Raw genomic sequence first — 24,364 nt, 5'->3', positions numbered from 1 at the left:
GGCCTTCTTTGCTATCTTGCTGCTTGTTTGTGGCTCTTCTTGCTTTCACTTTTGTCTTCAGTAAATGAAAAGCAAATTCTATTTATTTTTTAGAGCTGTCAACGTTACATTTTTTAAAATCAGATTAATAACTTCTTAGCATTTTGATTAATCACAATTAATCGCTTAATAAAAAATATATTATCAATATTTTTTTCCTGCCAAATTTGAAGAGCACTGGTTACGTGTTCATTTTTTTGGGACATTTAATGTTATGAGGACGTCTTCAACATTTTTTAATCCACTGCACACGCTCATCCTCCTCTTTTTCTAACCAGTTAATTACTTGCATAATTTAAAATGGAAAAAAAACTACCCCGATATTTTGACATGAACAAATATTCTAAATGTGATACGCAAACATTTATTAAATGCTTCACTTTAATGCATGTACTTTGCTAAAAAATAACATGTGCTACCTTAAACGTAGCCATCCGCTGTCATGCTAAAGGATAATCTATGGTCAAAATTAATAGTGCGATTAATCTGCGTTAATTTAGGATTAATGCGATAACTTTTTGTGATTAACTCATTCACTGCCATAAATTCATTAAAAAAAAAAGATTATTAAAAATTAGGGGCAAGTGGAGATTAAATGTTTTTAATTGTAATTAATCACATGACTTTACTATTTAACTCTCGATTAATCACACATTCTATATGTTCTAAATGTACAATAAAAACAATTATAGGTTTTCATACTCTTGTTAACAAAAGTGGAAAAAAATGTGAAACTAATAGAAATAGTTCAAATGAATTTTTGACGTTTATAGCCGTCAACGGCAGTGAATGAATAACAAAAAAAGAAAAAGAAAATATTATTAAAAATTCGGGGCGTCAGGCGATTAAAGTTTTTAATCGTAATTTATCGCATGACTTCACTAGTTAATTCACGATAAATCACAAACTTCATGTACAAAACTAAATGTACAATAAAAAAAATCTAGATTTTCAACAAGTGGAAAAAAATGTTAAACTAATAGAAATAGTTCAAATGAATATTTGATGTTTATAGCCGTCAATGGCAGTGAATGAGTTAATTAATCAGTCAACGATTTAACTTTGACAGCACTCATTTTTTTCTATTAAAACTTTTTCCCCCAACCACCACCTGAAAAAAAAATGGTTCTCCAAGTACCACCATTATGAGCAACATTAAAAATAGTTGCATAGTAGAAAAACAAGACAGGTTGGATTCCTAAAAAGTATCATTAATATTATTGTAAGCCAATAAACATGATCACGAAAAATAAATCGAAATAGTGATTCAATTAAAATATATTGCACAAAGTGTACCTAAATAAATGTTTAAAAACAAATAGCTAGTCTATATGCAAATGTGTCAAATTTACAAATACAATGCAATGTGCTTGGCAGTAATACTTTGGCATACCACTAGAGGGAACCCATGTAGCATTAGCGGTACTCCTGCCGCACAGGCTCAATTCAATTAATTTAAAATGTTTAGGGCAATCCTATCAGTCTTCACTTTTATAGTTTGTCTGAATGTTGGCATTGCGGATCCCTCCAAGAAGTCAAGTAAAAAACGTTCTTTAATCTTTACAATAATTTGTTCCAATGCGTACCATTTAGTATAAACACAGTATTCTGATTCATATTTGTTGAATACGAATTAAGCAGCAAAATCCCCCCCCCGTTTTTATCCATCTCAAGGGGCAGCCAAAATGTCATCACAGTGCCTAAGGGCTCATCTTGCGAACGTCACATGACCAAACCCAGAAAATAGGTGCGCTCTTACTGCGATGTCATTTTCAGTCAAAGTGTGAATGCATCACGTCATTTGAATGTAACGCAATCTGAATGTTTTTTCTCTCAAATCCCTGATTTGTTGGAATTTGGATGTTTCTGGGGTTGGTGAAGGACTCTGGTTGGTGGCCCGGTGGGTGGTGTCTGGTCGGTGCTGGATTTCACTTTCCTTCTTCGTTTCTTTGGTCCTTCCTCGGGTCTCTTGACAGCCTCACGGCTCTGGCTGGGTTCTGATGTTTTCGGTTTAGGTGAACGGTATGGGATTTTTTTTTATAGGTTTTAGGTGAACTAATGAATACACGCACACACGCACATGCACATACACGTACTCGCTCACATACAAAATAAAAATGAATTTAAAAAATATATTTGATGATGACATCTCAAATTGGTAAAATTACCGAATACTGAGCTCTCCAGAAAAAACAAACAAAAACGTAATCTGAATGTTGATGAATGTCAGCAACCATGTCACAACACCGCCTCAACCTTGTTGGATGATGTTATACTTTGAATGAACATTGAAGAAGATCTCCGCACTTGCACTTTCTATGTCGCTGTTTTTGCAAGGTGTCAATACGGAATGAGTGTTTGCAGCATTCGACATAAAATGTCTCCATTTTTTGTGTGACTTATGATACCCGAAGGTGCTGCCTCGGTGCTGCCGGCTCGGTCTCGGCCATCTTGAGGACACCCTCAGCTTCACGAAGCCACTCCTCAAGCGCCCTCTGGTCTGCTACAAACTTCTGCCACTTGATGTTGCAGTCCTGCCAGCGCCTTGAAGTGCACACGCGCATTATGTGTAAAATTGCCTTTTCTTCCACCCCGTCCCGTTTTTTCTCGCTTACATTAGCCGGTCTTTGTGCAGCTTGCTCAGTTTGTCCCAGTTGTTTCCGAGGAGGGCTGCGCTTTCGTGGATGCGCTGGCCCTGCAGAGGTCGGGCACCAGCTGCCGCTTCCTTTTTGCGGGACAGCGCCGTCTCCACTGGACTTCGCAGTTTGTCAATGATTGCTTTCACTTCCTGTGTGTGCATATGTGGAGGTTAGAATGATTCTTTGCGCGTTTGGTTCAGTCGGGGTGTTTCGACTCCAACCCGCAACGGAGCACTGACCTTCAGGCAGTGCTCTTGCTGAGGTAGGTTGTAATAAGCTGCGGGCCAGTATTCCGGGGAGTTCAGTTTGAAGTCCGCCTCGGCCACCGAGCGCAACAGCGCCTGCAGCTCTGCCAGGTAATCCTACACACACAAGTACACACACGGAAATGAGCACGCACCATAACAAGCTCACAACTGACTGACTATGTGTGTCATAAAACAAAATTGTAAAAAAAAAAAAAGACTAATCCAGAACACACATTTCCACACACAATTCTACAAGAAAGATCCCCAAACTCCCAGACTACTTACTAACATTGGCACTATTGATTTAAATAGTTTACGATTATCATGACTAAAAAAAAGTAACAAATGCTGAGAGTTGTTGACCAAAGTGAGACATTTTTTTGTAAATCCAATCCATTACCAGTTAGCATGCTAATATGCCCAGCTCAGCGTTTTTTATATTTCATTTTTGTCCTTATGCCATGCTCTCACTGAGCGTGATTAGATTGTATTTATTAACTCATTCACTGCCATTGACGGCTATAGACGTCAAAAATTCATTTGAAATATTTCGGTTCTGTTTAACATTTGTTTCCACTTTTGTTAAGAGTATGAAAACCTAGAAAAAAAATATTGTACTTTTAGAACAGATATAAAATGTGTGATTAATCGTGAGTTATTTATTGAAATCATGCAATTAATTACAATTAAAAAATGTAATCGCCTGCCGCGATTAAAAAAAGAGAACAGATTATTAAAAATTAGGGGCGTCAGGCGATGATTTTTTTCCCGTAATTAATCACATGACTTCACGAGTTAACTCACGAATAATCACAAATTTTTATATCTGTTCTAAATGTACATTTTTTTCCTATGTTTTCATGCTCTTGTTAACAAAAGTGGGAAAAAACGCTAAACTAATAGAAATAGTTCAAATGAATTTTTGACGTCTATAGCCGTCAATGGCAGTGAATGGGTTAAATACAAAATATAGTGTAATACAAACTACGTGTTTCCCTTGCTTTCATGATGACTTCATATTTGGACAAAATCCACAGCAATACGTTGCAACATGTTTTATCTGAGAACACCCACTATAATCTCTGAGCTCTCAGTCCAAACAAATCAGATGTGCATTTTGTCCAAGCTCATCACAGTAAGTGTATGTTGGTGTGTGCACATGATTGGATGGAGGGATACATACATTGTCAGTGATTGGCACACCGGCAGACTGCGTAATGTCATTGGTTGGCATGCGGTGACACAGAACCAGACAGAGAAACCAATGAGATTCAAACGTGATTTTTCTTGAACGAAACACATGGTGAAAAAACTCAAACAGGAACTGTGATTATAGGTTGACCAAAGTAATTACTGAAGTAACTAAAGATTATTCATCTTAAAAATATATCATATAAATATAACTGGAACTATTAACTCATTCACTGCCATGGAATGTTTATCAATTTTAATCCAACCACTTACTTCCACTGATTTTAGTTGCTTGTCTGCAAAATTAGTAGGGGTGAGAATCTTTGACTGTCTCACAATTCGATTCGATTCCGATTTTGGGGCCTGCGATTCTATTCTGAATCGAATTTCGATTAAGAACGATTTTTGCTTCAAAATGATTTGATTGACAATGATTTTTGCTTCAATTTATAGATGTGCAAGGAATTGTAATGATCTACTCCAGTCTGACTCGCTAATGCTAATTAACGTGCTACTCGCGGCACTTTTATCACTCAAAAGAACGGCTCCATGCTGAAAAAAAAACTTTTATTGGAATAACTTTTCCTTCTACTCTCTAATGCGGCTACAACTTAACAGTGTATTAGACCGCGTGGAACCACACTGCCCCTCAGTGGCCAAACCGGGTACACCATGAACAGCGCTCCAAATAAAGGCACACACAGACACAGGCAAGACAGTATAAAATAATTTAAATAAAATCGATTTTGGGACATTTAAAATCGATTCTGAATCGTACTAAATGAGATTTGCGATTCTTATGAGAATCGATTTTTTGGCCCACCCTTAAAAATTTGGATTTGTAAACCACTGTAATGGCTAACAGATCCCTGTAGATGGCGGTGTTGTTCCGCTCTGGATTTGAAATCAGCACAGCTTTTGAGTAGAAGATTAATTGAAATATTAGGCGGTGAATCTCGGCTTGTCACGTCAATCATATGGAAGAGAAATGCCAAGTCTGGGAACCTTATACCTGAATAGAGTAAGCATATGTGTGGTAGAAACAGAATGTATCGCGGTAGGTCGTACGTAGGAAAGATGGCGCAGCTATGGAGCGAATGAAGAACACCAAAAAATTCAATTCAAGCCTTGCGGTGTGTCGCGTTTCATAGTTTTATTGCTGTAAATAAGCCATTTCGCCATCAAAAGACATTTTAGTCTTGTTTTTGCTGTTTTGTATTTTGAAGGGTCATAAAAGCAAAACTAATGTCAAAGTCACTGTTCTCACTGACATGTTTCTTTTTTCAAATTTACTGAAAATGCGCAAAAAGGACATGCGACGTATGCCCGTTTCCATCTGTTCTTCTTTTGCGAATATTGAGAGGGCACGCCGCCGCTGTATTGTAGGTGGCAGTATACACCGTAGAGATGTGATCCACCAATAATTTAAAAAAAGAAGATGTGCGATGACGTCGTATGAGTTTGCTTTTGTAATTCTTGATAAACCGTAGCGTTTCTTTGCTGTTTTCTATCTAAAATTGCATTAATATTCACTTCTTTAATTAATTCCAAAAATATTTCTTTTTCGTCATTCCACCAAACATACTTTATCGTCCGACGTCCTGCTTTGGGACTAGAAACGTTATTCGCAAAACCTGTTTCCATAGCCAAAATGTGTATTTTCCTTTTTTTGGATACGCTTCAAAATTCACCCCCTCTAAGCGTGAAAACTTTTTGGGTGAAATTTGGGCCTTTTTACGAATTTCTAGCTTTTCCATTCAGTTTTATTTCCGCATGTCTTGAAAATTCAAATAAAAATGGGTGGGTGGAAACCAAACTACAGATTGGCCTATTTGTGCTGCAGGAAATTTGGGGCGCTCAGAAGTCGACTTGTGGCTGTTGTGATGGTTTATTGTGTGATTTCTTTATTATTGTAATCCCTTCATACTCTGTCAAGCGAAAAAAGAAAAAAAAAGGTCAGCTGAATATGTGCAATATGAATTCACAGAACGTATGGTGTTCCACAGGGTTGAATTGAGTGATGGGAGTCAACGTCCTAACTTTATAAAGTTAGAGTTTCCACTTGAGCAATTCTAGTCCATCACAAATAGCTACCTAGCAAAACAAAATCGAATAGTTCACATTTTGAAAAAAAAAAAAATAAATAAATCCCATTTTATTTTTCAATAAAAAAGGGTTCGGTGAATGCACATAGAAAACTGGTGGTGTTCAGTATCTCCAAAAAAGTTAAGAACCACTGGTAGAGTCCATTTTATGTTTCATATCTGAAAATAAATGTTACTTCCGGTATCCAGTATTTTTTTTTAACAGGTGTAATTACAACTAAATTATATTTACAGTACCTCATATTTGTGTACTAATTATGATAGTTTGCGTATATCACTTTCCAAGCATGCAAACATTTTGCCGCCAGGCATTTTCGAGTGAGACATGTTAGACCTCACACATGGCAAGTGTTAGTAATTGTTAGTTTCTCATCACACAGTTCAGTTGAAAATTGGCGTTAAAATGGACTTTAACATTTTTCTGTTAGCAAACAGTAGAAGCGGTGATGCCTACTGGAACTCACACATTGTCTTTGAAAGGGTTTGAGCTTGCTCTCCACCTCAGCCCAGCGTGCGTTGAGCTGGAGCTGCCGGGGCTCCACTAGACTGGCGGCTCCAGCCTCTGACAGCTGATTGGCTAAGCCCTGCAACTCCTTAAGCTCCTCCTTCTTCTGGGCCATCTGAGAGACAATTTCCTAGTGGGCGAAAACCAACCGAGGGCGTCATTTCTTTTGGGGTGGAGGCACTCTGAGACTCGTAAGTGGAAGGATAGTGAGACAAGTATGCCTGGGACAAATATTTAGTGAGACTTTATTAAATTGATGATGAGTACAATCACTGGAATGTGTGTGTGTATGTGTGTGTCGGGACAAGAGAAAGCATGTGGACATAAACAAAAAGACAAAGCAGTGAGGAATCTCAGTGACGGCACTGACAGGCAAGGCTGATGTCCGCTTAGCGAAATGTCATAGTGATCATCTGAAAACCAAAGACAAATATGTCGAGTCAGGAGGTGGGGTGGACAACAGTGTGGGGGTGGGGGGTGGGCGGGGGCTTCCATAAAAAGGAAATAAAGCGAAGTGAATGGAGCATTGACATCAGCAAGTTGCACCTAAAAGTCGTCCAAAAAATAAATCATCCATGTGCTATGTACAGAATGCGCACTTGATATGTTTGTGTGTGTGCGTGCGTTGTCACCTTGACCCTCTCGCTCTCGGGAGGGTCGGGCAGCTGGTCGACACTCCGCTGGATGTCGTCCAGCCAGGCCAGCAGGTCATGTGACTTCCTCCGGTACTGATACCACTGGGGGGCAATGGCGAGCGCCTTCCTGTTCCTGAGCACACGAAGGTCCTGCACGTGCGCACAACAACTCACATAGACTGGATCAAACGATGGATGGCGCAAATAGTGAGGTGAACATTTAAGGAATGAGTAATTGATGCTCCCCTAAAACCTTCATCATTGCCTATACAGGGTGTCCCAAAAGTCCTAATCACTTCCTTTTTACTATTTCTTTTCAGGGTTATTTTCGGACCGACATGAGGCCATTAGCATTTGACAGCTTAGTTTAGCAGTTTTTATACGGGTATGATCGATTTGGCTCGCCAATTTAGATCACACAAAAAAAGATGCTAGCTTTTCATAACCCGCTGTGGCTTTTGAGCACAGAACGGTGTTGCAAAATTGCCACAGGCAGTTTGAGAAACTTTACGTCGGTCAAACTGTTCCAGTGTGTCGTACAATTTATGATATCCACCACCACTGATGAAGAAACAGAACTCCTAGAGCAGGCGTTTGCACAAAATCTGTCCCGAGGGCAGACAGACGCTTTAGGGCATGATAAAGCTTCACACATGACAACTTCAAAAAAAAATTTTTTTTTCCAAAACAGAACAGAAAAAAAACCCGGTGTATCGTTTTTTTGGGCCACCCTGTATAAATAGTACAAATCATAGATATACCGCAAAATATGACACCAAAAACATGGCATGAACTTTTCTAATTCGCTGTCTGTGTTTTATGTGCATGTTACCTTGACAGTGTTGTACTTGTTGCCGAGCTGCTTTTGTCTCAGTCTGATCTGTTCTCTCTTGTCCTGATCCGGGGCTCTCTTCTGCAGATTCTCACCTCTCAGCAATAATTCCTTCACTGCACCTTCCTCACAGTCCTACACAGAATGAACTCTTTAGACTAGAGGTCAAATGTCACAAAGATGACCGATAGAGCTGTTCTCCCTTCTTCAGCGACCTTGTCTTCCTGGAAGTCCTCTTCCTTCAGGTTTTCCCCCTGTTTCGCTTCCTCCTCCAAAAGATCCAACCAGATCTGAGCTTCGCGGTGGTACTGCTCCAGTTCTTTGGCCGATGCTGCTGTCTGAAATGTAACGGTGAAGCTGTCATAATTACAACAAAAGAAACTTTGAGAGAATTATTGCTGGTTGTTTGTTGTGTCCCACCGGTCCGGAGGTGATGCGTTGAGCAACGGTGTCAAATCTCTGGGTCAGAAGCTCCACTTTAGGCCCCACCTGGGCCTGGCAATTCTCTCCCCTGGTTGTCATGAGCTCATTTGCCAACGTTTTCACTTCCTCCATCTTTTTCCTTGTCAGCTCCAGCTCGGCATGCAGTACCTACACACACACAAGCCAGATATCATATAGTAAGCCATATCCAGACCCGTCCGCAGAAAGAAATTACAGGGCGGGCATTAAATTTTTTTTTTTTTGGGGGGGGGGGGGGTCACACTTCTTCAACCTAAATCTAATGTTCATTAGGCTGAATAGTGCTGAATAGGCAAAAGTGCTCAGAAATATTTTCTGTCACTTAAAAGCGTTCATTCCGAAATCTAAAAGTCACAAAAAGTTTTATTTTAATGATACTTATTTTATATATTTATTCACTTCCCTATGTTTTTTAAATTCATTTGTTAATATTAATTTAATTTCCCTTGTATACTTACTATATTATTATTGTTATTTTCTTTCACTCATCTCTACTGCAAGACTGATTTCTATTCCATGTACAGTACTTTGTATGCAGCAATGGATGCTTTTAAAGTGCTTTATAAATGAAGTTGAGTTGCGATATGTTGATAATATACAATAACGATATATAGGGTCAATGAAAACTAAGCAAGATATCAATCCAAAAGAATGTGTTAAGTGCTTTGTTTAAATTAGAACTTAATGACAGTTATCAACATTGGAATTAAAACCAAAACAGAATTCAACTCACATTACAACTGCAACTGTGCTTAGTGATAAATCATTTCCTGCTCCAATATAAGTTGTTGTTTTGTTTGTGTGCCTGCGTGGGTCTGTTAATCGCATTATTATACAATTCGTCCATGCATGTGTTGTGTGGCTTGACTGATTAAAATAAGTTTGCCACTCACATGTGAACGTTGTAACCAAGTGGACTCAGGATTTCTAGCGATGTTGTGTCAGCCTGGATGAGGTTTGGCATTTGGTGTTTCCCGTTACAATACGTTGCTTTGCGTCACTTGTTTTAGTCCACAAAAAGACAGCGGCATGACGTGCTCACTGCTCGGTCATTGGAATATAGTAATAATTATAATGCTATAATTAGCATTAGAATATAGCTAAGTTTCATCAATATTCACATTCCTGGTGAAAACACTGACAAAAAGAGCTTGTTGCAACATGGCCCTGGCTGATCTCTTGTACTCTACTGCCACCTGCTGGCCGTTTTTTTGTAACAAATACCATAGCTTTAAGCGACCCCTTTATGTCAGAAGCTGTATCAAAGCCTTTGGTATGCTCTTGCATAAAAAACAACAACATAAATACTTTTATGGGAGTGGAGGACAAAGTATTTAAAAACTTATTTATACGTTTTTGGGTTTGAATGAGTTAACCATCAAGTTTTACGTAATTGCTGAGTAGGCTAATGGACAAAAATACAGTCTAAAAACAACAATGTGGGTCAAAAAGGTACTGTCCCAACTTTTGGGGTCAAACTGAATAACCCACAGAATGATCCCAATTTTGGGTTGCTTTGTTAAAAAAAAAAAATTGGGTTGTTTTATGTTTTGTGGGCTAGTCATCTGATCCAATTTTCTGGGTTAAATGAGTAGCTCAAAAAGTTAGGCCAGTCCCTTTTTGGCCCATAATGGGTTATTTTTTGACCCAACAGCTTTTACAGTGTATACCAACCCTCAGTGCAGCATCATTGGGTCCCTGGTTGTCGATCTCATCCATCTTTTTATTCGCTCCGTCTATCCATCCGTTCACTTCCTCAATCTGTCCATCTAACTTCCGCATCTGCTTCTGGTAGGCCTGAAGACAAGGAGGCCAACGTTTGTTCTAAACTATGCAAGAGAAGTTGATCTTGAAAAAAAAAAACGATATTTGACGTGCGCTCCCACCAGCAGCAGGTTTAGCCATTCCTCTGCTCGAGATGTGACTGCAATCCAGTTGCAGCGTAACAGGCTGACTTTGTCGTCTACCAGGCTCCCATGGACCCGAAGAACCGCTTTTAGGGCTTCGGCCAGATCCACCACGGCCTGCAGCTGTGGCTGACGCTTCTCAGTCTCACCATGGATGGACTGCAAGGGGTAAGATGGAAAACATGGCAGCAATTTTGTCACATTTACTAAAACAGTCCTTATGTCTGGATGAGGGATTCAATTCATATATCCCAAAAATATGTGGTAGATACAGTGTTAAATCATGCTTGTGTTCTTTTTGTAATAAGCGTGCATACCTGTGCCCACGCCACCTCGGCCTCCAGGTCACTGGGCATACCGTCGACAGCGGAACGCCTGGTCAGCTCGGCATCAGTGGCTGCGAGCCACTCGGTCAGCCCGTTGAGCTCCTTGCGAAGCTTCCTGGACAGCTTCAGACTCTTCTCCAGCTCCAATTTACTTTCTGTTATCTGTACCCAAAAATAAAAATGGAATGCTGAAGGAGAGCAATTTCTACCAATGCCACTGAATTACCAAAATGATATAAATTCCCTTAATTGTTTTCGTTCACACATAAAAGCAGTGTAATTTATTAACAGATTACAACTTAATCAAAGAAAAAAATGGTCCTTTTCATAGCTAAAAAAAAAAACGATCAGAAGTTTTATGTCCCTAAGGCTTGCACTATTACGAATATTGAAATATTATATTAAAATTCTTGAGAAAAATATGCTTTTAAAGTCGCATTAAAGTAACAAAATGAACTCTGATCCCGAGTTTAGATTTTTTCCATTGGTTTGTTGTGACTTTTTGGGACACTTATTGATGATCAGTTAATCCACAATAACAAAATATATATTATAAAATGTATAAGTATATCATTAAAATGTCACCACACACGTCTGTGTACTGAGGATTTTTGTTGTTGCAATTTATGATGTTATAAAACAAAGATAATTAACTATAGGGGTGTTGCGGCCAAATTGATGTTTAAACATGAATTTTGGATGAAAATATTCAACAAAATGTCTTACTTCACACGTTAAGCATGTTATATGAATGTTATATCAATGGAATATTAAGCTTTAATATTTTATTTCAATGCTGTACGAGTTACAGTTTGTTATATACAGTGGCTCACAGTTATAAGCCTGAAGTTTCAGATGAATAAATACATTTTCATACAAATCTTACAGTGTACATGTACAAGTTTACTAATTAGTATTTTCTAAATTTGAGTAAAAATAAATAAATAATCGCAATCATCAACTTAAAGATTCGTATCGGGATTAATCGGTATTGAATTGAATCGTGACCTATGTATCGTGATACGGATCGAATCGCCAGGTACTAGGCAATTCACACCCCTAATTAACTACCACAACAGAACTTCACATACGTTGCAATATGAAAGTCTTCTTCGTTTATGTCTGCAAGGCTGTATTATACTGCCCCCGGTGGCCAAGATGTACACACCAGAAGAAGTCGCAATGAATTAATCACATTTTTATTTAATTATGATATTACTGTATGTTTGATGAAAGCTCTTGCAGTGCTATATACCTTCTTAAAACATAAAAAAATAAAATAAAAACAGTGGACTGCTTTCAGTTGGACGGCAACATCTCTCACTATCTACATGAAGTTTGTGAGGCAACTGTAATGTCAAGTTGTGTTTATCATCCTTTTGTGATGCTCGTACTCGCACCTGCGATCCGAGCTGGTTGTAAAGCAGTTTGAGTGCGGTCACACGCTCGTCCAGCTCTTTGGGATGCTCAGTCTGTTGCCTCTGCACGATCTGCCTGCCCGTTTTGATCACCGTCTCCACCTCGCCTTTCACCTCGCTCAGCAACTTGTACAACTTCTACAAGACACGGAACAAGCGGACGTCATCGTCTTTTGTCCGACAAATGATCAAACCGTGTGCTTGGACACGCACCATGCACTGCTCCAGCTGAGACTGCACCACGTCCTGCTCTACGCTGCGAATGTCCAGCACCCCCACCTGACCTTTGACGCCGGCTAGCACACGTTCGCACTCAGCCAGGCGAGCTTCGAAGTTGGCCGGCTTCTGGAAGAGGCGGAACTTGGTCCACACGTCTGTCAGCATTTTCTAGTTTGGACAGAAGTGATTGAAGAATATGAGTACTTTTGTTATTTTGGTGTGTTTTGGTTTTCAAAGGTGCACCTGTGTCAGGTCTATCTGCCCAGTCATCCTATGGGACGGGTCCTTTTCCTGATTCTTCCTCTTCACCTCCTCCAAAGCTGCATCATGGTCACTCAAGTCGGACTGGATCTTCTGCACGGTACATAATCCAAAGTGACAGCATTTAAAAATATATTTATTCTTCATTATTGATGTTGCACCCTGTTTGGACCATGAGAGGTCAGTATAGAGTAGCAAGAAAGGGGGTTACTGTACCAAGCATTAAATGTTGAATTTAAACACATCATAAGGATTTCGGTGTGTCTTTAAAATTAAATGATTTTTAAAAAATATTTATTTATTCTTTATTTCAAACATGTATTAAAAAATTTAGAACATTTTTATTTTTTGTTTTATTTGTTAAGTGATTTTTTTTTTTTTAATTGTGTTTCAAACATTTGTTCAAAATTTCACACTGGAGCTAAGCAATTACAAAAAAATTAAATCAACCCCCCCCCCCCCCCCCCCCCACACACACACACCTCCCTCGGTATTGCGATTTTGATTAATTTTTTATTTTAATTAAGTAATAATTAAATATTGAATATATATAATAAAATAAAATGTATTTTATAAAATATTAAAATAACTATTTATGTATTTTTTTAAAATAATTTTTTAATTATTAATATGAGATTTATTATGCAATGATTTTTTCAAGGTCCTCTTCTCATGTATTTTTTTTTTAAATAAACAACATACATTATTCTGCACTACAATAAACAATATCAGATTATATTGTACATAGTAAATGTTTTGGTTTTTGATGTTCTGCAGCCTTTGCGATTTGAAAATTTGCATTCTACTCCATTGCAATGTCAATTTGAATGTTGTCCTATTTTACACCAGCTTCTTTCATGTTCAGTGATCAGCGTCTGACAAAAGTCGGATATACACAGGACATGACTGTGAATATTCTCAATCATCCAGGTCAATACATTCCCAGGGCACGTCATCGATCACAGCTGGAATGCGACGGCTACCTGCGCCTCCTGTGGTATCTGTTGAGCATCAATGTTGTCAGCCAAATATGCCCTCAGGTGGCGGTCCGTATTGGCCAGCGACTCCTGGATGGACTTGAGCGTCCTGTCATTCTCCTGGGCCCACTGGAGGCCCTTGGCCAGCTCCTTCTGCCTGAGGGACGCCTGGATAAAAACACAGTTGTCCTATGAAATATATATTTTTAGCAACAGATTCTGTCAGTTACTTAGCTCCTCCCACATTTGGAAAACGTAATTCCCCGCACGTGCTAGCACTGATGACAGTTTGTGGTAAACAACACCGGCTGCTCCAAAAATATTAAAGACTACAAAAAGTAAGTGATCCATGACAACAAGAAGTCCTCTATTCTCTTTATTACAAGCCACAGTGGACTTCCAAAGTTGTTATTGTGTGATTGCGGAGACGATCACACAACTTCTGAAAGCACAAAAGCTATTCCGAGGCACGATACTGCACACACGTACACACACACACACACGATTGAAGCAAACACCCACCACCGCCAGCATGCTCCCACGGCCAGCGTGCGCCCTCCTGCCGCACGGACTCCGAGGCATCTCTCTCAATGCGAAGCCCCCGCGTCAATGTTACAGACGACAAGAATCACCTTCCCTTCCCCAGCCATTGCTTGGACGATTACCGGAGCCCGATCACTTACATCATAAACCCGTTTCAAGTCATGTGTGCCCTGCACAGGCAAAGTGTATGCATGCTAATCCCATACAGAAGGATCACGACTAAGTATAGCCCGCAGCCTCCACATCCCTCCTCACAAACACACATTTATTTGACCAGTGGGCTTTCGGCTTCTAATAAATGAAACGAGAACTTGAGCGATATGAAATATTGAGACAAACACTGATAACAAGCGTCCCCCCCCCTCTGGCAGTGCGCTACTTCATGTTGGCTCCCAAATACGCACTTTCAGTTAAGCAGACCATGAGTTGCGTATTTTGCTGCATAAATGCCAACAAGCACTTTTTGATTTGGCAAGCATGCCTGTAACATGCACACACTGTATTTGGAACATTTTAGAGCATGTAAAGGCTGGATTATCTCTGCATGGGTTTTACATTTGGGACCTCGTTATAATGGGATTATATACTTATCCTACTGCGTCAGCCTTTATTCTGGACCTTGACAGGACATGTTTTTGACACTTAACACGGCTAGTATCTTTCTGAATCAAAAAGGTGAAAAAAAAAAAAAACTCAACTCATCTTTATTTAGGCTGTATAGCGCTTTCAGACTGCTATCATGCATTGTCATCAAACTTAATTAGATATACAGGAACCTTTAACAATGTGCTTAACTACCAGCTCAGTGGCCTTGTGGTAGAGCCCTGCGACTGGAAGGTCGTGGGTTCAATCCCTGGCTGGGTCATACCAAAGACTATAAAAATGGGACCCATTTGCCTTCCTGCTTGACACACAGCATTAAGGGTTGGAATTGATCACCAAATATTCCGGAACGCAATCCCTGCTGCTCACCGCTCCCTCAGGGGATAAGTCAAATGCGGAGAGCGATTTTCGACCCACTTAGTTGGGTGTGACAATCAGTTGTAATTTACCTTTTAACTTTGTTTTTGTATTCTGAACAATGTATATTTGAAGTTCGACATTCACTAATTCACCTGGGAATGTTTTTTTTTTGTAAATTCCTTTATTTGTGCAGTAAAAGTATTACTTTGGCGTCCTTTCATGTCATCTTGGTGACAAGGAAACTATGTTCAAGTGAATTGAGGAGCTTCATTTAGACAAAAGCAGTGCTTTGCTGCCACCTTGTGGAAACTTGATTTCAAGGAACTATGTTTAAGTGACTTCAGGAGTTTCATTCAGACAAAATAACTAACTCATTTGCTCCCCAAAACTTATAAATATGTTCTATTTTAAATGTGTTAAGTGTCCCAAAGACGTATATTTATACGTTTAAAAATGCTAGAGCATACAGAAGGCTTTGAGGCAGCCTCTGAACTGCAGAGAACGGGTGAAGCAATGATAGTATTTTAAAAAAATGGCTAGCAGGTGGCATCAGAGTATACGAGATCAACCAGGGCCACGTTGCAAACAAGGTCATTTACCCACAGTTCTAAACAGATTTGTGAATAATGATAAAACTTAGCTATATTGCCAGTCCAAGCTAAAAAAAAATTATATACAGTATACAGGTACAAGTCACACTGAGTCACAGAACTAGTTAAACAATGTGTGGCTTATAGTCCGAAAACAGTCAGAGCAGAAAACACAATTAGTACTTCAGTTTTAAATGATTATACCCACAAAAACATCTCCAGTCTAAACCAAGTGACTAATATATTCACAAATAACCTTTTTGTCATTCCAAGACTCTACCCTGGAAACATTTGTAGATTTCACTTCAAATTAAATAAGAGGGCTGCATTTATTGATGGGAGACAAAGGCGACTCTGAGCTGCCGGCTCTCATCTCATATGAGTATGTTGACACACGCACACCCTAGACAATACACACAGTCAATGTCTGAAGTACAAGAATGTGACAAAAGCACACGCACGCACACACACGTTATAACACACACAGTCTCAAATGGGTTGACAAACAAAGGGAAGCTTATCAGGCTGCAAGGAGAACATTAATCTGGTGCAATTGTGAATGGGGATCAACCCGGCGGGGTCTGAGTGTCTTTGCGTGCGTATGTGTGTATTTAAAAGTGTGGCTAATCTGCCACCCGATGAGGAAGCAATGCTGCCAGCTACAGCCGGAAGGAAGGCCCAAAAGAGGAAGAGGAGGTAGGAAGAAGGTAACGAATGGAGCGACGGGGCAGTGTAAGCAGGTGCCATGGTTAGCCACTTGCATACTAGCACAGTACAAACTGCCAGGCTCTTCAGTTGGGGCTAAAGCAATAACAAATGCCATTACTGGTTACTCTTCCATTTTTCCGCATCCTTTTTTTTCTTCCTGATTTCCTGTTCACTTCCCGAATCCAATGTGGATTTAAGATTGCTGTATGGGTGCTGTATGGTGACAGTGAACTCAACTGTTCTCACAATGAGCAGCAAGCCTGGGAGATAGTGATTTTTGTTTGTTTCTTTTTTTTTCTTTTTTTTTTTAAAAAAAGGGGGAAAAAAGAGGTTTTAAGCTAAGTGGGTCTGTGGACAAAACGTCATACAGTGTGCCAATTCCGAGTCACTTATTACATTGATGGGGCTCCGGGTGGCGGAGGGGTTACCGTCACTTGCCTTGGGTGAAGGTTGGCCTGAATTCACTTTCCCGCCTGGGAGACCATATACATGTGTGAGTGCACCCCCCAAAAAACAACAACAAAAACGTATTACATTGATTGACTGCAGTACCAACTTTCCACCAATAGAGTGTGCTAATACAGTGGAACCTTGGAGTTTGAACGTCTCAGAACTCAACCCAAAAAATCTGAGTAAACAATGCCTTTCGGAGTTCGAATACCCAAGCAAAGCAAGCTAAGCCGAACATATCTTGAAAACGGGTAAACGAGCGAAGCCGAATGCTCACGTTGCGGTAAGTTGAGACGCTGCACTGCTCATTTCCAGTCAGATCGTGAATACTCCCGGAGGTGTTCCATACTCGCGTGTGTATTTTGATTTTTCCACGACAATTTTCTTTGCCATGGGCTCCAAAAAAGACAACAGTGCCAGTGACAGCAAAGCAAAACATACAGTGCTACGAACCAACCACAGTGTAATTAGGAAGGAGATGATCGCGCAGTTGTAACTACCGTGACTACTTCTGTAAATACTGTCAGGAGGACCCCCCTTAGCTGTTCAACAACGTGCCTGACGTTAAACAACGCATGCAAGGGCCACTTAGTAGTCTAACAATATGCCCAATGTAAATACACAAACTCAGCACTGAACTAAAGCTAGCATTAACATAGCATTTATCATCCACTGATGCCATCACACCACAACAGGTAAGCTGTTATTGTTTAAATACTGTACTGTACTGTACTGTACTGTAAATGTAAAAAACATAAATATAAATTGAAATAGGAATTTTCTGTTTTTGGAGCTTAGGAACTGATTAATTAATTGCATTTACATTATTTCCTACGGGAATTTTTTTTTTCTGAGGTTGAACAATTCGGACTTTGAACACTTCGCAAGAACGAATTATGTTCAAACTCCGAGGTACCACTGTATACTGAAACAGTCATGAGGAGTTTGAATACCCTGTATTGTACAAGGGAGGTTTTTTTTGGTAGAAATTTCTGGGTGGATGCCACAACATAGTGGCTGTGAGGCACCGGGGCAACAAATTTTGTGTCAACATTTTTGTAGTCGACTTATCAAACATTTTTTGCCAGCCGTGCTAATGTATTTGCTATCTATTGAATTATGTCATTACTCAATTGTTTTTAAATAAAGTACAATAGTATACAGTAGAGGACTATAATTATTTTTATAAAATGTTACAAACATTTGTGTTGTGCTTTTTTTTGTGAGGCAGGAACGGATTAACAACATTTTCATTCATTTCCATGGGGAACGATGATTTGAGGGGTGAGTCTTTTGAGTTACGAGCGTGGCCACAAAGCAAATTAAACTTGTATCTCAAAGAACCATTGCACATACATTTTGGGTTTTGACTCACTGTTACAACAAATCTCCTTGAGAGCAACCGTAACTATGATGTAGCCTGTAAAGTTTGACACTCTCAAGAATCAATGTCATGAATATGTGATCGCAACGCAGTCATCATGTCTCACCCTCGCCATGAGCTCGTCCCATCGTGCGTTGAAGGCGTCCAACTTTTGCTGAATTAGCTCATCCAAAACACCGCCGTCCATCAGAGTCTGTGCCAGCTCCCGAATTTGGTTTCTGTTGTGTTCAGGGTGTTGCAGGAGAACCTCGAGTCCCTGTCAAGGTGCATATGTGCACATTAACACACTGTAAGGGTCCGATAGGTATTTATTTACCTACGCATTAGGTCAAAAGAACAAAACACCTTCGTATTTTACAAAAGTTTGAGTATTAGTAAGGAAAATTTAATTAGCATTCACGCAATGTTTACCAGGCGTATCATTAGGTACACTTGCAGGCCCATTAAAGAACTTCATAAATTATTATTATTATCAATATGATGCATGTCATTTGAATATGATACACTTCACTTTAGTATGTCACGTGTAGCCTTGACATTACATGCACAGACAACAGGACTGCAATTGTTGTGACTTCATTCGGGACTGTATAAATCGCTGCCTGAGCCAGAACTGTATTTCACTTTGGCAAGAAGTCTTGTGGAATTCAGCTACAGCCACTGGTTTTATTTATTTAGTTATTTATTCATTTTTTGCTTTGCTCCTATAATAAAGACAATAAAATACAAACTCTCCTCCCACAAAATGGTGTCTCCATTGCAATGTCATGGTATGTAACTCTTAACTCCTTAGAGGAGGCTGATTTTTGTGCATACTCACTTCTAGCGCCTCCTGCAGCTCCTCTGCTCCTCCTTGGAGGTTCTCCGTTTCATCAAGTTTCCGCTCCAGCTGGTCCAGGAAGGCGTTCTCCTGCTCCAGGTAGGACAGCAACTCGCACCAACACGCCCAAACCTCCTGCATCACACACGGGCCATAAATAAGAAAGACATTGTAAATGCATTGATGGGGAAAAAGGTGATTTCTTTCATTTTTTATTTCACTTTTATGTGCAATGCATTTTGACTCATTCACTGCCATTGACGGCTATAGACGTCAAAAATTCATTTGAACTACTTCTAATAGTTTTAACATTTTTTCCCACTTTTGTTAACAAGAGTATGAAAACCTAGATTTTTTTTATTGTATTAGAACAGGTATAACATTTGTGATTAATCATGAGTTAACTAGTCATGCGATTAATTACAATTGAAAATTGTAATCACCTGTCGCCCCTAATTTTTAATAATCTTTTCTTTATAAAAAAAAAAGATAAGATTTTTTTTTTTAAAAAAAAGATTAGTAAAAATTAGAGGTGTGAGGTAATTAAAATTTGTAATCGTAATTAATCGCATGACTTCACTAGTTAACTCACAATTAATCAAAAATGTTATATCTGTTCTAAATGTACAAAAAATAATAATTTCTAGGTTTTCATACTAATAGAAATAGTTCAAATGAATTTTTGACGTCTATAGCTGTCAATGGCAGTGAATAAGTTAATAGGATTTTTTCTAAATACAGTTTCCTATACTTAACCCCTGGGCGTTATTTTATTTTGAAATGGCTTGGTCAGAACCAACAAAAAGCCCAAAAATGGTCAAATAACGCCCAGGGGTTAAGTGCAGTGTTTATATTTCCTCACTCTTGCTTTGACGGGTTGAAAAGAATATTACCTCCAGAGTTTTGCATTTCCCGTCCAGGCGGCTGCACAGGCGCTGGTAGTTGACCTTCAGCACATCAAGCTCTGAACGCAGCGCGTCATGAGCTGTGGGCGGCGCCTTGGCGATGAAACTATTCACACTGTCAGTCAATAGTTTGACCTTGAGCTCCTTGGAGTGGACCTCTTCCTGAGCTCTCTGATGGAGAAGCAAAGTATTTGGTCAAAGGATGGATGTACACAGTGGAGGAAAGGAGCAAGAGATGCAATGGGGTAAGCTGAAGAGGGAAAGATGCACCATCAAACACATCACAATTGACAAAGCCTTATGTGCCACTGTGACTGAAGCAGTATCGCCCACACATGCCTAAAGGAGGAAAAACGATGATGATAATAAGAGGGAGCTAGTCATGAGATTAGAAAACAAGGGGAAAATCCATTTTTCATTTTCAACTCTTTTGAGCAAATCTCTTCAAGGAGAAGGGGGCTGCACGGAAAGTCTCGTGGGAGCGACGCAGCACCAACAATCTACATCACAAATACACCACATTATATTAAGTCAAACGATACAGCTGGCTTGAGGGGTGGAGGATACATGAAATAGAGACACAAGGCTTTGAGCTGTAAGTTGGTGAGGAAAAAAAACTTTTATTACAACTAGTGTTGTTCCGATACCTTTACTGGTATCGGCAGAGGCACTGATACTGCATTAAAGAAGTGGTATCGGTATCGGTGAGTTCTAACAAGTAATATGCTGATACCATTAATTCTGACTCTAATATAGGACTTTGGATGCAGCATCTTGTGTCTTGCTCATGCACGACATTCATTGATATGTGGACATGTTCACTGCATGCTGAGCCAAGATATCGCATTGGCCCTTGAATGCTCTGAACCAATGGCAGGACAGCTTTTTCATGTTGAGAAAAAACAACAACTTGATATCGGTTTGGTATCGGCATCGGCCGATACTGCAAAGCTGGGAGCCAAAAAACGGTATTGGAACAACACTAATTACAACGATATCAATGTAGGCTCATGAGATTTGAAAAAAAGACCCAGTGATGTTTAGTCACTTTCCACATCTAAGATGAAGACGGGAGCAAGGTGGAACAATGGCTGGCTCTGTTATAATTTAGATTAAGGCTGGGTTTAAAAAAAATCAAATAATCGATATTGAACCAATCTTCCTTTTCTGATATCGATTATTTGAATATCTTTTCCCATAAATTCATAAGAAAATCTAATTTTGAAGGCCAATTTTTTGTATTGTTCTATTTTCTTGAAATTTACTGTTTACATTAATTTAAAAGTATTATCTTACATTTAGGAAAGACATGATTTATTGCACTTTAAGACAAATCGGAATCTTTTTAACTTATATTTACAAATATTGAATTACAATTATGAAAATATTTTCCTTGCTGATGTCAATGTTTGTGTAACACTGAAGTGATTATAATACATGTTACTTTAATTAATAAACCAAATCATTTGACGAGTTACTGCCTCCGCAAAATTTTATTTGGAATTTAAAATTTGTGGAGTTTTTATCATGTCCTTGGCATTTAAGAAAAAAATATGTTCCATAAGTAATTGATATCAGATTGAACTCTTGTGAATCCAAAAATGCATCGATGGAGGAAATTAGAATCGATACCTAGCCCTAATTTAGATGGAACGTACAAGGTTTGAAAGAAGTCTATCCTGACGGTAAAATGTCAACTAAAAGATAACCTAAAATTTTTGTTCTATTTATCTTTTACACTTATATTAGTCGTTGCTGATTACAGTAACTGTAGTAGCAAGGGGAGGGATGACATTCATCGCACTCTTGTTGAAGTCATCAGCAAAGTTATTTTAAGCAGACTTTCAGGTGACGGAGAAAAATACTACTTAATAGACATTGAAGTGCTGATGGTAAAGTGCAGACCTTTTTATGGACCAAGGGAGTTCAGCGTTGTTTTCACGCTCACCTGGCTACACGTAGTCTAAAGCATGAGCTCAACGGCATGACATCATAGATAAACACGAGACTGCACACACATAGGCTGTTTGTTGCTGCAAGGAAACTCCCAAAAAGCCTTTCCTAATGTATAAATGTACTTGGGCCTACAGTGTTTTCTTGACTTTTTTGCCACAATACAGAAAATGACAACATTTTTTTTTTTTTTTGTGCGATAAAGGCAAATTTACAACTGCTCAACCACAAATATGCAAGCGTCCCCTGTATATAACCCCCCCCAGAAACTAAGATAGTTTTTGAAAGTGTTTGCTTTGTATTATTACACAAAAAGTCCCACATACCTTGAGCTCCTCCACAGCTTTACGTAGTTCTTCAGGTGTTTTGTAAGTGAAGTCTCTCTCCAGGTAGTCTTCCTCGGCCTGATTGATCCACTCCTGCATCTCCTGCATTTCCTTCCTCAGGGCCATAGTCTTATCCAGGCCACCTTTCAGAGCGGACTTCTTAGCATAAGCCTGAAGAGGGACATGAAAGCAGGAAGTTGAATACTCTGAAGATTTTCGTCGGCGAGTGACAAATGCACCCACCTGTTTGCAAACGTTCTCCCACTGGGCGTTCAGGCCATCCAGTTCCTTCTGGATGTGAATGGCAAAAGGGGGCTCCGCCTCCTTTTTTAGCTGCAAGCCCACTTCGTTGATCCCGTTGACGCTGGGCTGGATGGTGTGGATGTCGTTCACCAAGGCCTGAGCGATCAATTTTGTCAATTGTGGTCAGCGTTTAAGCGGATGATCTCACCGAGGTCAGCAGGACTGCTGCTCACCGTGCATTGTTCCAGCTGTTTCTCCAGCGCTTCGGAGTCTCCGAGTGCCGGCCATTCCTCATTCAGGAAGACATCCACATCTGCCATCCACTTCTTTAACGTCTTCACATCATTCTAATGGAAAAAAGGCTTTGTTATGTGAAACGGTATTCGGGTACTGCTATTGTATTAAACATAAGATGTGATGTAGTAACAAGAAGTTCAATTCTGGGATTTTGGTGACATAAAATATGAAATTGCTAGTTTCAAGCACATTACTGCATTTAGTGGGTGTGTTCTACTCTCACCTCAAACTGCATGAGTTTAGCCATGAGCTCTTTGATTGTCTTGGTGTTGTCTGTCAATATGGTGCTTAGTCGCCTCCAGCGTGCCATAATGTTGTCCATTTCAGTGCGATACCTAAAAATAATAATAATAAAAAGCGATTTTACCTTCAATTTGGTATTAGGAGCTGATGGAAATCCACTAAGATGTCATCTGAGAAACGTTTACTTTTGGCAGATTTCGGGTGGAGCTTTCTGGAAGACCTGCTCCACAGCGGATGTCAGGTAGTCCACTTGCCCCTGGTGGCTGGTCAGCGCCACCTGGAGTGCCTGGAGAAGTCAGATGGAAGAGGAAAGGTGTTTGGTTGACACCAAATAAAGTAGTGCTCATTAAAAATATATACCGACCATGACAGTAAAACTTCCATTTCCCTTCAGAAAAAAAATATAATGCGAAAGCAATCTGAGAGATTGAAAGATTTCCACCCCCTTCCCCCATCTTAAATTCCCATGGAAATTATTTGTGGAAATTTATTGCGTACATGTAGTATATTGATATTGGTTATATCTTGTTGGAGTTTGGAGTGGAATGTAGACAGCAGACATTGTGATCATTACCAGGAACTGTTTTGCTCCACTGGGAGTTCGCTCATCCGCCTCTCGTAATTACAGCGTTGCAGACAAACACACAAAGCGAGACAAGCCAGGCGGCCAGCTTGCCGCATGTTAAGCAGACAGTTGGCTTCACCAATTCTCACACAGATTTTCACTTAAAGGAGACATATTATGCATATTATCGAACCAAGCACAGATTTTGCTGCATACAAGATTCACTAGGTTGTTTAATTTCACACTTGACGGGTGGGCAGGCACTCCAGAGACCCGACTATTTGTACACATGCAATAAAAATAGCCGCCTTTAAAGTTAAAACGCTTATTTTGGGTTGTTGGGAAATGTTGCCAAAAAATGAGGATCAGGAGTTGCATTGATTTCTACAAATAATTCCATTAATAAATAATGTATAAATAATACATGTTTGGTTAATTGGAGACTGTAAATATCCCATATTTGTTTGTATGTCTTTTGAACTAAAATCAGCTTGCAGACTTTTGGTTCAGGGATGGGTAATCGTGTGCAGAAGCGTCAGTGGTAGAAAATGGAAAGATGGATAGTGAGTCAAGCAATCACACTAATTCTGCTGTGTGCCGTCAAAAATGT

The 24,364-nt window shown here is 39.5% G+C and overlaps 1 protein-coding gene across 11 annotated transcripts in view; it reads right to left on the bottom strand.

Moving 5' to 3' along the window:
* dmd (dystrophin) overlaps positions 1-24,364 on the bottom strand; it is a 146,113-nt gene that overhangs the window by 45,960 nt on the left and 75,789 nt on the right. For 8 of the 11 annotated variants that reach the window (XM_077583341.1, XM_077583371.1, XM_077583351.1 and 5 more), the window contains 24 exons: positions 23,375-23,475; positions 23,170-23,281; positions 22,883-22,996; positions 22,650-22,805; positions 22,407-22,577; positions 20,116-20,298; positions 19,223-19,357; positions 18,509-18,658; positions 13,771-13,932; positions 12,770-12,880; positions 12,521-12,694; positions 12,290-12,445; positions 10,881-11,051; positions 10,543-10,722; positions 10,331-10,453; positions 8,615-8,785; positions 8,410-8,532; positions 8,195-8,329; positions 7,360-7,512; positions 6,687-6,857; positions 4,110-4,136; positions 2,918-3,040; positions 2,655-2,827; positions 2,448-2,583 (listed from right to left, as the gene is read on the bottom strand). In XM_077583341.1, the coding sequence (XP_077439467.1) occupies positions 2,448-2,583; positions 2,655-2,827; positions 2,918-3,040; positions 4,110-4,136; positions 6,687-6,857; positions 7,360-7,512; positions 8,195-8,329; positions 8,410-8,532; positions 8,615-8,785; positions 10,331-10,453; positions 10,543-10,722; positions 10,881-11,051; positions 12,290-12,445; positions 12,521-12,694; positions 12,770-12,880; positions 13,771-13,932; positions 18,509-18,658; positions 19,223-19,357; positions 20,116-20,298; positions 22,407-22,577; positions 22,650-22,805; positions 22,883-22,996; positions 23,170-23,281; positions 23,375-23,475 (3,411 nt within the window). The remainder of the gene's footprint in view (positions 1-2,447; positions 2,584-2,654; positions 2,828-2,917; positions 3,041-4,109; positions 4,137-6,686; positions 6,858-7,359; positions 7,513-8,194; positions 8,330-8,409; positions 8,533-8,614; positions 8,786-10,330; positions 10,454-10,542; positions 10,723-10,880; positions 11,052-12,289; positions 12,446-12,520; positions 12,695-12,769; positions 12,881-13,770; positions 13,933-18,508; positions 18,659-19,222; positions 19,358-20,115; positions 20,299-22,406; positions 22,578-22,649; positions 22,806-22,882; positions 22,997-23,169; positions 23,282-23,374; positions 23,476-24,364) is intronic. The other 3 variants (XM_077583303.1, XM_077583331.1, XM_077583361.1) reach the window with 1 other exon arrangement.

Source organism: Vanacampus margaritifer, chromosome 1, assembly GCF_051991255.1.
Source record: "Vanacampus margaritifer isolate UIUO_Vmar chromosome 1, RoL_Vmar_1.0, whole genome shotgun sequence".
NCBI lineage: Eukaryota > Metazoa > Chordata > Actinopteri > Syngnathiformes > Syngnathidae > Vanacampus > Vanacampus margaritifer.
Note: the sequence above shows the minus strand (reverse complement) of the source record. Positions and strands in the feature narration are given on the sequence as shown.